At 39.8% G+C, this 17084-nt stretch overlaps 1 protein-coding gene across 1 annotated transcript in view; it reads right to left on the reverse strand.

Annotated features, from left to right (window-relative positions):
* The window catches only part of mylkb (myosin light chain kinase b), a 103874-nt gene that overhangs the window by 66777 nt on the left and 20013 nt on the right, over nucleotides 1-17084 (reverse strand). The window contains 2 exon segments of the mRNA XM_051958750.1: nucleotides 467-589; nucleotides 16752-16952. Of these exon segments, the coding sequence (XP_051814710.1) occupies nucleotides 467-589; nucleotides 16752-16952 (324 nt within the window).

A 17084-nucleotide genomic window follows, 5' to 3' on the forward strand; every position in this document is an offset into this window, starting at 1 on the left:
CCCCACAGCTTATATGGAGAAAACCCACTGTGGAAAATCATTATGTAACACACACACACGCACACACACACACACACACACACACACACACACACACACACACACACACACACACACACACTCTCTGCTGGGTCCATAATATGGAGATTTCCACTATAGTTCACTTTTTTAATGAACTCATGAGTAAAAACCCAGTAAGGACTGTCTGATCAGTGGAACCCCAACACACACACACACACACACACACACACACACACACACACACACACACACACACACAAATGCATTCTAAAAGGAAATTAAGAGGCAGAACTTGTCCAGAGTAAATCTGTCCTCATCTCATCTCCACCATCTCCCTTGAGATCAGACAGGAAATACCACAGCTAACACACACACACACACACACACACACACACACACACACACACACACACACACACACACACACACACACACACACTCGTACCGCTGAGCTCCACCGTCATGGCAACTCTGCTGCCGTCCATCACCTTCAGGTCTGTGAGGCAGCTGATGAATCGAGGAGCTTCACACAAAGTTCTGACCTCCGACCGCCTGACCTGCTGTCGGCCTGCAGCACAGAAACACATGAAGAAGAGTTTAGATACAGCAGAAACACATGAAGAAGAGTTTAGATACAGCAGAAACACATGAGGAAGAACACTGCCTCCAGACTCCATAATCCTGGTTTTATACTAAACTGTCTCAGTCAGAACTCTGACTGCTGTCTGTTCTTCTGCACCAACAGCAGTTCAGAGTATCCGGCCTTCTTGGAGTCTCTGGGTGGTTCCTGGAAGGGGGACCACCTGAAGACTCTATAGTTCTCCTGGAGGACTTCAACGCTCACGATGGAGAAACTTGGAGGAGGTGATTAGGAGGAACGACCTGATCTGAACCTGAGTGGTGTTCTGTTATTGGACTTCTGTTCTGGTCATAGACTGGTCATAACAAACACCATGATGGAGCAGAAGGTTCTCATGAGTGTTCCTGGTACTAGAACACCTTAAAAGTTCCATGATGGACTTCATAGTCGTATCATCAGACCTGCAGCCGGATGTTTTGGACGCTCAGGTGAAGAGAGGAGCAGAGCTGTCAGCTGATCTCCACTTGGTGGTGAGTTGATCTGATGGAAGACTGATGGACAGACCTGGTAAACCCAAACCTGCAGTGAGGATGAACTGAGAACATCTGGAGGAGGACCCTGTCTGTGGGGTTTTCAATCCCACCTCCAGAAGAGTTTCTCCTGCATCCTGGGGGAGGTTGGGGTCATGGAGTCTGAATGGTCCATGTTCAAAGCCTCCATTGCAGAAGCAGCCGTTAGGAGTTGTGGCCTGAAGGTCACTGGTGCCTGTCACGGCGGCTACCCAAAAACCTGCTGATGGACACCAGCGGTGAGGGAAGCCTTCAGGCTGAAGAAGGAGGCCTTTCAGGCCTGGCTGGCTCGGGGGTCTCCTAAAGCAGCTGATGGGTACTGGTCGGCCAAAAGGAGGGCAGCTGTGGTAGTCAGAGAAGCAAAAACTTGGATGTAGGAGGAGTTCAGAGAGACTATGGAGAAGGCTAGTCTCAAGGAAGTTCTGGCAAACTGCTCGGCGCCTCAGGAAGGGGAGGCAGGGCTTTGCTCAGGATGTGTAAAATCTAACGGGAGAACTGCTGATCTTTACTAGGGATGTTTTCGGGCGGTGGAAAGAGCACTTTGAGAAACTCCTGAACCCGGTAAACATGTCCTCTGTGGAGGAGGCAGAGCCTGAAAACTTGGGGGAATCTTCATCCATATCCCTGGCAGAGGTTGCCGAGATTTCGTTCTGGAGAAGGTCTATGACCGTGTCCCCTGAGGGGCTCTGTGGGGGTACTGAGGGAGTATGGGGTACCAGGCTCGTTGCTACCAGCCATTCAGTCCCTGTACAACCAAAGTGAGAGCTGTGTCCACATACTCGGCACAAAGTCAGACTCGTTTCCAGTGAGTGTTGGACTCCTCCAGGGCTGTCCCTTGTCTCTGATCCTGTTTGTGGTCTTCATGGATCTTAAGGATCAGTCAAGGTGAGGAGGGTATCTGGTTTGGGAACCTCAGGATCTCGTCTCTGCTTTTTGCAGATGATGTGGTTCTGTTGGTTCCTCAGACCTTCAGCAGCACTGGAGCTGTTTGCAGTCGAGTGTGAAGCGGTGGAGATATGGATCACAACCTCTAAGTCTGAGGTCATGGTTCTCTGATGGAAATCGGTGGATTGCTCCCTCTGGGGGTTAGTTGTTTCCCCAAGTGAAGGGGTTCAAGTACAGTGCCTATCATAAGTATTCACCCTCTTTGATGTTTTACCTTTTTATTGCTTTCACAAATCAATCATGGTCAATAAAATTTGGCTTTTTTAACAAAAAAATAATTGGAAAAAACTCTTTAATGTCAAAGTGAAAACAGATTTATATAAAGTAATGTTAATGAAAGAAAATTATATAAATAAAAATAATTGCATAATTAATTTTTAATTTAATGGTCAAATTCAATAGAGGTCCATCAAATTGTTGCCAATAGTCTCACAATTAGTGAAATGAAGATCACCTGAGTGCTGTGGGTGTGTTTCAAGTGATTGAGTTGTAAAACACCTGTCTGAAGGGTCCAGAGAGTGGTTGATCAGTATTCCTGGCTACCATTACAACCAGCCCGATCTCACGAGGATTCGTGAAACTGTCACGTAAGTTTTAGTTTCGGTTTCGTGCGCACCAACACGATTTCGTCATGTTTTTCGTGCCGCTCACCACGAAATGCGCACCAATGTATTTTAAACGGCGGACTTTTCGTGCCACTCAGAACGTATTTCAAAAGAATGTGTATATTATATTTTTAATGTAAAACCGTGGCGAATCCAACGCTATATTTTGCATGACATCGTCCCTAAACATAACCCTAACCATAACCCTAACCATAACCTAACCATAAGCCGGTGGTACACTTACCAATTTGCATAGGAATTTCAAGAATGTCCGGCGGCCGGCGGCCGCAAACGCGATCACACAAGCAGTATACGCCGATGGACAGCTTAGATCGTCATGAATCCGCCGGTATAAACCACTTTCAGATGTGATTACCACAGCGAAAAACATTTCGTGGTGAGCGGCACGAAAAACATGACGAAATCGTGTTGGTGCGCACGAAACCGAAACTAAAACTTACGTGACAGTTTCACGAATCCCCGTGAGACCGGGTTGTTACACCATGAAGACAGAAGAACACTCTAAGCAACTCAGGGAAAGGGTTATTGAGAAGTACAATTCAGGGGATGGCTACAAAAACATTTCCAAGGCACTGAACATCGCCCGGAGTTCAGTGAAATCAATTATCAAGAAATGGAAGGAATATGGCACTCGTGTGGATCTGCCTAGATCAGGCCGCCCTCGTAAACTGAGTGACCTACAAGTAGGAGACTAGTGAGAGAAGCCACCAAGACCCCTACAACTACTCTGAAGGAGTTACAAGCTTCAGCTGCTGAGATGGGAGAGACTGTGCATGTAGCAACTGCTGCCCGGGTTCTTCACCGCTCAAAGCTTTATGGGAGAGTGGCAATGAGAAAGCCACTGTTGAAGAAAAGTCATATTAGATCTGGACTAGAGTTTGCCAAAAAGCACGTGGAAGACTCCATGGTCAAGTGGAAGAAGATTCTTTGGTCTGATGAGACCAAAATTGAGCTTTTTGGCCATCAGGCAAGACGTCATGTTTGGAGGAAACCAAACACTGCACATCACCAAAAACACACCATCCCCACTGTGAAGCATGGTGGTGGCAGCATCATGCTGTGGGGATGTTTCTCAGCAACTGGACCTGGAAGGCTTGTAAAGATAGAGGGCAGAATGAATGCTGCAAAATACACTGAAATCCTGGGGGACAATTTTTTCAGTCTGCAAGAGAACTACGTCTTGGGAGAAGATTTATTTTCCAGCAAGACAATGATCCAAAACATACTGCAAAAGCTACACAGGAATGGTTAAAAAAGAACCAGGTAAATGTTCTGGAGTGGCCGAGTCAAAGCCCAGACCTCAATCCTATAGAGAATTTGTGGCTGGACTTGAAAAGGGCTGTTCATGCCCGATACCCGCGCAACCTGACAGAGCTTGAGCAGTTTTGCAAAGAAGAATGGAGCAAAATTGCAGTGGGCAGATGTGCAGACTGATTGAGACCTATCCACACAGACTCACTGCTGTGATTGCAGCCAAAGGTGCATCTACTAAATACTGACTTGAAGGGGGTGAATAATTATGCAAACAATTATTTTCATTTATATAATTTTCTTTCATTAACATTACTTTATAGAAATCTGTTTTCACTTTGACATTAAAGAGTTTTTTCCAATATTTTTTTTGTTAAAAAAGCCAAATTTTATTGACCATGATTGATTTGTGAAAGCAATAAAAGGGTAAAACATCAAAGGGGGTGAATACTTATGATAGGCACTATATCACTAGTGATCGAAAATGGAGCTAGAGATGGACAGGAGGATTGGTGCGGCGTCAGCAGTAATGAAGGCCTCGTATCGAACCGTCGTGATGAAGAGGGAGCTGAGCCTCAAGGAGAAGATCTCAGTTTACCATCCATCTACGTTCCAACCCTCACCTATGGTCATGAGCTCTGGGTAGTGACCCAAAGAATGAGATCATGGATACAAGCGTCTGAAATGAGCTTCCTCTGTAGGGTGTCTAGGCTCAGCCTTAGAGATAGGAGGAGAAGATCAAGACATCTGGAGGGAGCCCAGTGGAGGTGGTTTGGACATCTGATTCAGATCCTCCAGGGAGACTTCCTTTGGAGGTTTTCTGAACATGGAGACCCTGGGGCAGACTCAGAACCCTCTATATTTATTTATTTATTTCATAGGGACAGTACATATTAATGAACACAAGTGTAAATATGCCAGATTATAGCCAAAGGCTAATTTCCATCTGTTGTCCCTGCCAGGTTGATGTGATGTGTCTCATAAAACATGAAATAAAAAGTTCTCAAATACAAGAGGACAAAGGAGGACAGAGAAATCACAAATCACAATAACAATAAAGAAAGACAATATGTAGGACAGACACAGTGAGACAAGACATAAGGACAATTTACATCCACAATACTCCATAGAAGATCAACCAAAGGATCCCCGCAAAGTCACCCAAACAAAGCAAAATATCACAGTAAATGGACTTTTTTAAGTGTTTTGGTGCATTGCACACTTGCCCTAAGGTGCATTTAGTGGTTTACATACTAATAAATATAAATTATTTCAGTTGGTTTATAAAAATATACAGTATAATTTCTAAAAATACTTCCCATGAAGTGCTATAGAGCATTGCACATCACTCTAAGGTGCATTTATTATTTTACATCAATTATGCTCACAGGTTTGGGTTAACCTAAGCCAATCTTTTAGTTTAGTTTTAAAAGCTGTAAAGGTGGGGATCTCCCTCACTGTCATTGGCAGACTGTTCCGCTGTACGCTGCCTTTATAAGACAGAACATTTCGACCAATGACAGTTTTTCTCTGTGGAGCCTCACAGTCACCTCTGCTTACGGCTCGTGTGGTAATTGAGGAACTTCTATATTTTATATAACTTTTGAGGGGAGGTGGGGTCAGCCCGTGTAAGGTTTTATAAATAAAACAGAGATTTTTGAATTTTATAAAGTTTTCAAAGGTTAACAAATTATATTTTGGGAGAATGTTACAGTAATGGTAAGTGAAGGGTTTTTTATCTAAGATTTTCAATGCTTTTTTATAAAGCCTTTTAATTGGTTCTAAAACTGTTGCTCCTGTCAAAGACCAAATTGTGATACAGTAACTTACATGGGAAAAGATCATACAGTGCAAATACATCATAGCAGCTTGGTCACTAATAGATCGTCTTATTTGGTTAAAGTTAGACACATTATATTTAATAATTCTAGATATCATTTTGACATGATTCTTAAATGAGAGTGTAGAATCTAGTAACACTCCTAAATATTTGAATTCATTTACTAATTGCAGCTCCTGATTTCCAATATATACATTTGAACAAGCAATGTTGGTGGTTCTTTTTGAAAAAAACATGCAGACCGTTTTTTGTGTATTTAGCTGTAGACAGGAGCTGGTCAACCAATTCTGAATTAAGGTTAAAGCTGATGTTAAAGTTTGGGCTGCTTCCTCAGGTGTCTTTGCACTTGTATAAATCACCGCGTCGTCAGCGTATAACTGTATGTCCACACCCTGACAGACATCTGGTAGATCATTTATATAAAGCGAAAACAAAACAGGCCCCAAAATAGATCCTTGAGGGACACCTAGTGGACAATCTAAATAAGAGGATCTCTTCCCATTGACCACTGTGGCCTGCCTTCTGTTCCATAAATATGATGCCATCCATTTCAGGGCATGGTCAGAGAAATTAAATGTTTGCAGCCTTGACAGAAGCACATTATGATTTACAACATCAAATGCTTTTCTCAAATCTCGGAAAACTGCCCCTACGTAATTAATTTTTTCCAATCTCCCTTTAACTTTTTCCATAAACATTATTATAGCAGATTCAGTTGAATGATTTGCACGAAAACCAAATTGCATTGGGTGCAAAGGAGTTTCACTGCTGTTTAGATGTTCTATTAACTGCTTTGCAACCCATTTTTCAAGAATCTTTGAAACAACTGACAATATGCTAATCGGTCTGTAATTTTTTATGTTATGTTTATTTCCCGCTTTAAAAATGGGGGTGACTGAAGCCAACTTCCAAGCTTGTGGAACGGTCGAATTCTTGACTGATAAATTAATTAAGTGTTTAATAGGTTCAGCCAGGGCTGTTTTATGTTTTTAAGAAATCCAGTGTCTAAACCATGATGATCTTTTGCCTTGGAATTTTTCATAGCATTAATTATATTTATGACTTCAATCTCCGATATCATTTGTAACGTGAACATTTGGGAGCTTTGTTTAGTGACTAAGGAGAATTCAGGGGGAACACCTCAGGATCCCCCAGGAAGAGCTGGAAAGTTTTGCTGGGAGGAGGAATGCCTGAAATGACCTGCTTCATCTGCTGCCTCCACGACCCGACCCCAGATAAGAGGAAGAAATGGATGGATGGATGGATGGATGGATGGATGGATGGATGGATGGATGGATGGAAGGATGGATGGATGGAAGGATCAGTGTCTGTGGCTTTTAATGAGCTGCTGCTGGCCCCGCCCCCTTCAGGAAGAAGACTCTCTCTCTGCCTGACGGATACATTAGACTTTCAATCTTGTAATTTTCTCTCTGAGGATCATTTTCTAGTAAATCTGTGTGAGTGCTGTGTTTGTTGTCAGACGACGTTATAAAATCAGTATTTAATGAAGCTACTGCTGGTTAGCATGTTAGCATGTTAGCATGTGATCTGGATGAGTCCCTCTGTTTCATCCTGGTTCTGTTGTCCGACAACAGAAACGTCTGGAAAGGAGAGCAGCTATATTGTAGTTCAGCTGGATTAAGATGTAGTTTAATGAACACAGAGAGTAGGAGAGAAACTAAGTTATATCAAACACTACTAACTCAGCTGAGACCAAAACATTCAGAGTTGAGCTGCAGATAGTGTTTCTTCAGAGAGACTGAGAGGAAAGCCACTCATTAAATGCAGCACAAACAGAGAAAAGAAGAGCAGGTAGCTGGAGATCCATCCAGCACGGTGAAACATCTTTCTACTGATGATGAGCAGAGTAGAGAGGAAACATGGAGATATAAAAACCTCTACAGGATAAGGAGAGGAAACGACCAGGGAGAGACCGGAAATGATAAAAATGAGACAGAAAATAAAAACAAGACAGAAAATGAAAACTGAGACCAAAAATGAGAGAAAATGATGAGTAGAGTACAGAGGAAAAGACTGGATAGGATGGTCGTGTGTGTGTGTACTTGTTTCTGCTATACCGGTGGGGACTTTGACCTGACTATTTGCTATAAAGGTGGGGACTTGTCTTACGGTGGGGACCTAAAATGAGGTCCCCACGAGTGGCAACACCGTTTTCTTGGCCATATTGTTGTTAATAAAAAATGTAAAAGTGCAAAAACGTTTGTTTAGGGTTAGGCATTGATTTGGTGATGGTTAAGGTTAGGGTTAGGGTAAGGGTTAGGAGTTAGATATGAATGGGAGTCAATGGTAAGTCCCCACCGGTATAGAAAAACAAACGTGTGTGTGTGTGTGTGTGTGTGTGTGTGTGTGTGTGTGTGTGTGTGTGTGTGTCAGAGAGAGAGTCAGTTAGATCCTCACTCATCCTTTTCCATATAAGGACGGTGGATTTCCTTTTCTGTCTTTCTACAACACACACAGACCAAATGGGTCATTAAACACACTCACGTGTGTTTAATTTGGTGTGTGTGTGTGTGAAGATGAACACATGTACAAGTTGTGTGTACATTTCAGACATGCCAGAGGGAACTACAGACAGATAATGACTGAATGAACCCTTTACAGGTTTCCAGGAGCTGCTGCTGTTCTAAAAATAATTAAAGTCTGTTCAGGACCTTCACTACCTTAAATATCAGCTGGAAAACTCTCAGTTTTCTAGGAAATAGACAGAGACTGCTTTTTCCTTCAGTACACTAATCTTTAACAGTTTAACAAATGCAGTAAAATCCCAGAAACGGTAGAATTTCAGATGTTAACTCTAAACAAACAAACAGGCCCAAACTGTAAATAATGTCCTCATCAGAAATCATAACTCTGGAAACTGTGATTTGTTCTTTGGTCCTGTGTTTAAATATTTAAATCTGATAAAAACATAATTATTTTACTGGTATCGATCTAAATTTCTTCTGTTTTTAAACGTATACTGACAGTCAATAGAAACTTTGAGGTAGAAATGTAGGCAGAATTCTACTTGTAGGGGGGTTGTAATGATTCATTGTGGATTTACTGATGATCTAGTGCCCTGGTAGTGGAGATAATGATGAGTTGTCATTTTGTCATGATTCATTGCACATGGGTTGGTCACTTTGCAAAAGTGAACCAAATACACACCAAGCAATACTCAGTGAGTATCTGCACAATGTGAGAATGGGTTTGAAGGCCTATATAAAGGCCCAAAAAAGGCCACCATTGTTAGTCCAGTGAACAGCATCATGCCACGTCTATCGCATGAACAACGTCTCCGGGCACTGGGTATGATGGAGGCCGCTTTGAGCTACAGTGATGTAGCCAGGCATATGGGCTGTTCCCAACCCACAATCAGAAGCCTGGTCCAAAGCATGCACCGACCATAGGCGTCAGTTTAGGGGGGACGGTGGGGACGTGTCCCCCCCACTTTTTGTCAGGGGTCATTTTTTCTCCAACACATTCAAATTCTTCACATATAAGCCGTTGTAAACCCATTTATTTTCAGCAGTATAGAAAATTCCGACGCTCCTGAACGCACCATCCGCACTGGGCCGACAGTTGCACAGACATGCAGCACACCTTCGTGAGGTTAAAAAAAAAGCACAGATGCTAAATTTGCACCCGTGCCAAGTGGAAGCTCCGACCAGAGGCGTGCAGGGGCAAAATTTCGGCCCGGGAGAATTAGTACTATAGCGGCCCACAGACCCCTCGACCTGCATGTACCGATAGCTCAACAGGTTGAGCCTCCACCTTTGGTGCGGTGGTTGTGAGTTTGAGCCCAGCTTGTGGCATTTTGCCGCCGTTCTTCGACATTTTCTCAAAGTGCTGTGGTCTCCGTCCCCCCCACTTTTAAAAACAAACTGACGGATTGCTGCCTGCATCCAAGCAGATGGAGGCCATACTCGGTATTGACTGTTGTGACTTTGTGTTTGGCAGGTGCCATTTTCTTTTGTGAAATTCTTTATTTTGAAATGATTCTTGAAACTTTAGATTTTTGTTTCTGTATGCCAATATGCTAAACAAATGATTCATATGAAGAAAATCCAGTTTCGGGCTTCAAAATTAAAATTATGTTGAAAAATATGGTCTCAAAGTTTTAATGACTGTCAGTGTATTTTTCTGCTGTTTGAGTTTCCTTCAAACAGTGAGGAGGTCAGCAACATGAGCAGTGCGACTGAAACAGAGGATCTGTAGTGATTTTATTGTGAAGGGTTCCTTGTGAGTGGTCATGTGACTTCCTGCTGACTTAAAATAACTGGTTAAAGCCACTAAATAGAAGGACAGTGATGTAGAGCGTTCTCAGTTCTGCTGTCCACACATGGACATCTAGTCTGTGGGAACCTCCTGCTGCTTATCTGTGTGTCTGTGTGTGTGTGTGTGTGTGTGTGTGTGTGTGTGTGTGTGTGTGTGTGTGTGTGTGTGTGTGTGTGTGTATGAGAGTGTTGGGGTTTTCCTGCTGCTGCAGGGTTTTCCTGGTCTCCTTATAAAGCTGTGCTGACGGTTTCTGCTGATCCCTGATTGGCTGACTGATGCTGCATTCACTGACCGGATCAATGACACTGATTGATGAACTAACTGCCTGTAAGTTCCTTCATGTTACTGTGTTCATCTGAACAACACATCTGGGCTGTGTCTGAAATGGCATGCTAACGTACTACTCATACTGAGTGTGACGTCAAAATAAGTATGGAGTACAAATACTCTGTTACAGTACAAGTACAGCATTACAGAGTACAAATACTCTGTTACAGTACAAGTACCAACACAGAAGAGTACAAATACTCTGTTACAGTACAAGTACCAACACTACAGAGTACAAATACTCTGTTTCAGTACAAGTACCAACATTACAGAGTACAAATACTCTGTTACAGTACAAGTACCAACACAGCAGAGTACAAATACTCTGTTACAGTACAAGTACAGCATTACAGAGTACAAATACTCTGTTACAGTACAAGTACCAACACAGCAGAGTACAAATACTCTGTTTCAGTACAAGTACCAACATTACAGAGTACAAATACTCTGTTTCAGTACAAGTACAGCATTAGAGTACAAATACTCTGTTACAGTACAAGTACCAACACAGCAGAGTACTATGTGTATTATGTGTGTATTATATGCGCGTGTATATATGTGTGTATTATATGTGTGTGTGTATTGTGTGTGAATTATGTGTGTGTGTATTATATGTGTGTGCATTATGTGTGTGTATTATATGTGTGTGTATTATGTGTGTGTGTGTATTGTGTGTGTGTGTATTATGTGTGTATTATATGTGTGTGTATTATATGTGTGTGCATTATATGTGTGTATTATGTGTGTATATTATATGTGTGTGTATTATATGTGTGTGTATTATGTGTGTGTGCATTATATGTGTGTGTATTATATGTGTGTGCATTATATGTGTGTGTATTATGTGTGTATATTTTATGTATGTGTATTATATGTGTGTGTGTTATATGTGTGTGTATTATGGGTGTGTATTATATGTGTGTATTATATATGTGTGCATTATGTGTGTGTGTATTATATCTGTGTGTATTATATGTGTGTGTATTATGTGTGTGTGTATTATGTGTGTGTGTTATATGTGTGTGTATTATATGTGTGTGTGTATTATGTGTGTGTATTATATGTGTGTGTATTATATGTGTGTGTGTATCATATGTGTGTGCATTATATGTGTGTGTATCATGTGTCTATTCTATGTGTGTGCATTATGTGTGTGTATATTATGTGTGTGTGTATTATATGTGTGCGTACGTGTGTGTATATTATATGTGTGTGTATTATATGTGTGTGTATTATATGTGTATTATATGTGCGTGTATATTATATGTGTGTATGTATATATATATATATATGTGTGTATTATGTGTGTGTGTTTGTGTGAATTACGTGTGTGTGTATTATGTGTATTGTGTGTGTGTCTGCATTATGTCTGTGTATTATGTGTGTGTATTGTGTGTGTGCGTGTGTATTATGTGTGTGTGTGTGTGTGTGTGTGTGTGTGTGTATGTGTGTGTATTACGTGTGTGTATTGTGTGTGTGTGTATTATATGTGTGTGTATTGTGTGTGTGTATTATATGCGTGTGTATATTATAAGTGTGTGTATTATATGTGTGTGTTTATTATATGTGTGTGTATATTATATGTGTGTGTATTATATGTGCGTATATATTATATGTGCGTGTATATTATATGTGTGTGTATTGTGTGTGTGTATTATATGTGTGTATATTATATGTGTGTGTATTGTGTGTGTGTATTATATGTGTGTATATTATATGTATATGTATATATGTGTGTGTGTATTATATGTGTGTGTATTGTGTGTGTGTGTATTATATGTGTGTGTATTGTGTGTGTGTATTATATGTGTGTGTGTATTATGTGTGTATTATGTGTGTGTGCGTGTGTATTATATGTGTGTGTGTATTATATGTGTGTGTGTGTATGTGTGTATTACATGTGTGTGTATTGTGTGTGTGTACATTGTGTGTGTGTGTATTGTGTGTGTGTATTATATGCGTGTGTATATTATATGTGTGTGTATTATGTGTGTGTTTATTATATGTGTGTGTATATTATATGTGTGTGTATTATATGTGCGTGTATATTATATGTGCGTGTATGTTATATGTGTGTGTATATATGTGTGTGTGTATATGTGTGTGTATTATATGTGTGTGTATATTATATGTGTGTGTGTATTATGTGTGTGTATTATATGTGTGCGTGTATATGTGTGTGTATTATGTGTGTGTGTTTGTGTGAATACCGTGTGTGTGTATTATGTGTGTATTATGTGTGTGTGCGTGTGTATTATATGTGTGTGTGTATTACATGTGTGTGTATTATATGTGTGTGTATTGTGTGTGTGTGTATTATATGTGTGTATATTATATGTGTGTGTATTATATGTGTGTGTATTGTGTGTGTGTATTATATGTGTGTATATTATATGTGTATGTATATATGTGTGTGTGTGTATTATATGTGTGTGTATATATGTGTGTGTGTATTATATGTGTGTATATTATATGTGTGTGTATTATATGTGTGTGTATTGTGTGTGTGTATTATATGTGTGTATATTATATGTGTATGTATATATGTGTGTGTGTATTATATGTGTGTGTATTGTGTGTGTGTGTATTATATGTGTGTGTATTGTGTGTGTGTATCATATGTGTGTGTGTATTATATGTGTGTATATTATATGTGTGTGTATATATGTGTGTATTATATGTGTGTGTATTGTGTGTGTGTGCATTATATGTGTGTATATTATATGTGTGTGTATTATATGTGTGTGTATTGTGTGTGTGTATTATATGTGTGTATATTATATGTGTATGTATATATGTGTGTGTGTGTATTATATGTGTGTGTATTGTGTGTGTGTGTATTATATGTGTGTGTATTGTGTGTGTATTATATGTGTGTGTGTATTATGTGTGTATTATGTGTGTGTGCGTGTGTATTATATGTGTGTGTGTATTATATGTGTGTGTGTGTATGTGTGTATTACATGTGTGTGTATTGTGTGTGTGTACATTGTGTGTGTGTGTATTGTGTGTGTGTGTATTATATGCGTGTGTATATTATATGTGTGTGTATTATATGTGTGTGTTTATTATATGTGTGTGTATATTATATGTGTGTGTATTATATGTGCGTGTATATTATATGTGCGTGTATATTATATGTGTGTGTATATATATGTGTGTGTGTATATGTGTGTGTATTATATGTGTGTGTATATTATATGTGTGTGTGTATTATATGTGTGCGTGTATATGTGTGTGTATTATGTGTGTGTGTTTGTGTGAATACCGTGTGTGTGTATTATGTGTGTATTATGTGTGTGTGCGTGTGTATTATATGTGTGTGTGTATTACATGTGTGTGTATTATATGAGTGTGTATTGTGTGTGTGTGTATTATATGTGTGTATATTATACGTTTGTGTATTATATGTGTGTGTATTGTGTGTGTGTATTATATGTGTGTATATTATATGTGTATGTATATATGTGTGTGTGTGTTATATGTGTGTGTATATATGTGTGTGTGTATTATATGTGTGTATATTATATGTGTGTCTATTATACGTGTGTGTATTGTGTGTGTGTATTATATGTGTGTATGTTATATGTGTTTGTATATATGTGTGTGTGTATTATATGTGTGTGTATTGTGTGTGTGTGTATTATATGTGTGTGTATTGTGTGTGTGTATCATATGTGTGTGTGTATTATATGTGTGTATATTATATGTGTGTGTATATATGTGTGTATTATATGTGTGTGTATTGTGTGTGTGTATTATGTGTGTGTATTATAGGTGTGTGTATTATGTGTGTGTGTATTATATGTGTGTGTATTATGTGTGTGTGTGTACTATGTGTGTGTATTATGTGTGTATTATATGTGTGTGTATTATGTGTGTGTGTATTATGTGTGTATTATATGTGTGTGTATTATGTGTGTGTGTATTATGTGTGTGTGTATTATGTGTGTATTATATGTGTGTGTATTATGTGTGTGTGTGTATTATGTGTGTGTTATATGTGTGTGTATTATATGTGTGTGTATTATATGTGTGTGTATTATGTGTGTGTGTATTATGTGTGTATTATATGTGTGTGTATTATATGTGTGTGTATTATGTGTGTATTATATGTGTGTGTATTATGTGTGCGTGTGTATTATGTGTGTGTGTATTATGTGTGTGTGTATTATGTGTGTATTATGTGTGTGTGTATTATGTGTGTGTGTATTATGTGTGTATTATATGTGTGTGTATATGTGTGTGTATTATGTGTGTGTGTATTATGTGTGTATTATATGTGTGTGTATTATGAGTGTGTGTATTATGTGTGTATTGTATGTGTGTGTATTATATGTGTGTGTATTATGTGTGTGTGTATTATGTGTGTATTATATGTGTGTGTATTATGTGTGTGTGTATTATGTGTGTGTGTATTATGTGTGTATTATATGTGTGTGTATTATGTGTGTGTGTATTATGTTTGTGTGTATTATGTGTGTATTATGTGTGTGTGTATTATGTGTGTGTATTATGTGTGTATTATATGTGTGTGTATTATGAGTGTGTGTATTATGTGTGTGTGTATTATGTGTGTGTGTATTATGTGTGTATTATATGTGTGTGTATTATGTGTGTGTGTATTATGTGTGTATTATATATGTGTGTATTATGTGTGTGTGTATTATGTGTGTGTGTATTATGTGTGTGTGTATTATGTGTGTGTTATATGTGTGTGTATTATATGTGTGTGTATTCTGTGTGTGTGTATTATATGTGTGTATATTATGTGTGTGTGTATTATGTGTGTGTTATATGTGTGTGTGTTATATGTGTGTGTATTATATGTGTGTGTATTATGTGTGTGTGTATTATATGTGTGTGTATTATGTGTGTGTGTATTATGTGTGTATTATATGTGTGTGTATTATATGTGTGTGTATTATGTGTGTATTATATATGTGTATGTGTATATGTGCAGCAGCAGCAGCAGCAGCAGCAGCAGCAGCGTGTTTTGTCTTTATATGGCTCCACATCTCCTCCTGGACTCCTTCCTCCTCCTCCTCACTGTAAAACCTGCTGTTTTTTGCTCTGATCACTGTGACCCTCTGATCCACAGGAGGATCACCAAGAGGACTGAAACCACCAGAAGACCTCGATAGACAGAAACAGTGTGGGACAACAGACACTTCATCTGAACTACTTGTGATGACAGACTTCACTGACATTTATCTCCATAATTCTCCATAAAACCGTTCTGTTCCTGTCTTTTAACCATGAGAGTTCTGTTCACCTTCTTCTTCCTTCAGAACAGAGCTGGTTCTACTGGAGTCCTGAGAGGTTTTACAGTGCAGAGAGCTGTTCTCACATCTGCTCATTTAACTCCTTTTACTTTCGGAGTCACGTTGTTTCCTCTCTCTACCAACAGTATCTGCTGTCGTCTTTCTGTCGTCTTACTCAGCAAACTGCCAGAAGACAAAAAGACTAAAAATAAAACTTTACTGACAATCATTAAATACTCTGACAGAGCAGCTTTAAAAACTGATCTGGAGAAGTGGAAAGACTGGTGAAGATCCACAACGTTGACCAGCTTCAACTGTAAATAAAGTTTAACAACGTTGACCTGCTTCAAGTTTAAATAAAGTTTCAGAGTTAAAGAAAACTTCTGCTGGTTTTCAGTCAGTAATTCTCTCGATATTTCAATCTATATTTCTTTCAATATCTCAGTCCATATTTCTGTCTATACTGTACATCAGTCTATATCTCAGTCTATATTTCTGTCTATATTTCAGTCTATATTTCTGTTCAGATTTCCCTCTGAGAGTCTAGTTCATGTTAAAACCAGGTTAAAGTCTGTCAGTCACTGTCATAAACCAACAACAGTCCCAGCTTTACGTGAAGTTCATGTTCATATATGTTGTTCATGTGTGTTTCTGTGATTAGAGTCTATGTTGCCCTCTGCTGGAGGACTCAGTCCAACACACCGTCCTCATAACACTGTCAGCTACAGCAACAACTCCACAGACAGGGTACAAAAAGACAGGTTACAGACAGACAGACAGGTTACAGTCAGACAGGTTGCAGACAGAGAGGTGACAGACAGACAAGTTACAGACAGACAGACAGGTTACAGACAGACAGGCTACAGCCAGGCAGGTTGCAGACAGACAGGCTACAGACAGACAGGTTGCAGACAGACAGGCTACAGCCAGGCAGGTTGCAGACAGACAGGCTACAGACAGACAGGTTGCAGACAGACAGGCTACAGACAGACAGGCTACAGACAGACAGGCTACAGACAGACAGGTTGCAGTCAGTCAGACAGCTCTTACTGTGGACTCGGAGCCTCCACGTTGACGAGGTAATGGTCAGTCCATCAGTGGTGGTCAGCTCACACCTGTAGGTCCCCTCATCTACCTGTCTCACTCTCTCCATGGTGAGAGTAAGACGGCTGCCGTCCCGTCTCTGCTGCCCTGTCCTCACCTGGTCCCTGCCCCTCAGCCAGGTAACCACGGCAACAGCATCAGAGGACACTGAAAGCAGGTAAGAGGACAGACGAGCGCACCCTCAGGTAAAGATACAGGTAGAGATACAAGTAGAACTACAGATACAGATAGAGCTACAGGTACAGTTAGAGTTACAGGTACAGATAGAGCTACAGGTAC

This window comes from Acanthochromis polyacanthus, chromosome 14 (genome assembly GCF_021347895.1).
Source record: "Acanthochromis polyacanthus isolate Apoly-LR-REF ecotype Palm Island chromosome 14, KAUST_Apoly_ChrSc, whole genome shotgun sequence".
In the NCBI taxonomy this organism is placed as follows: Eukaryota; Metazoa; Chordata; class Actinopteri; family Pomacentridae; genus Acanthochromis; species Acanthochromis polyacanthus.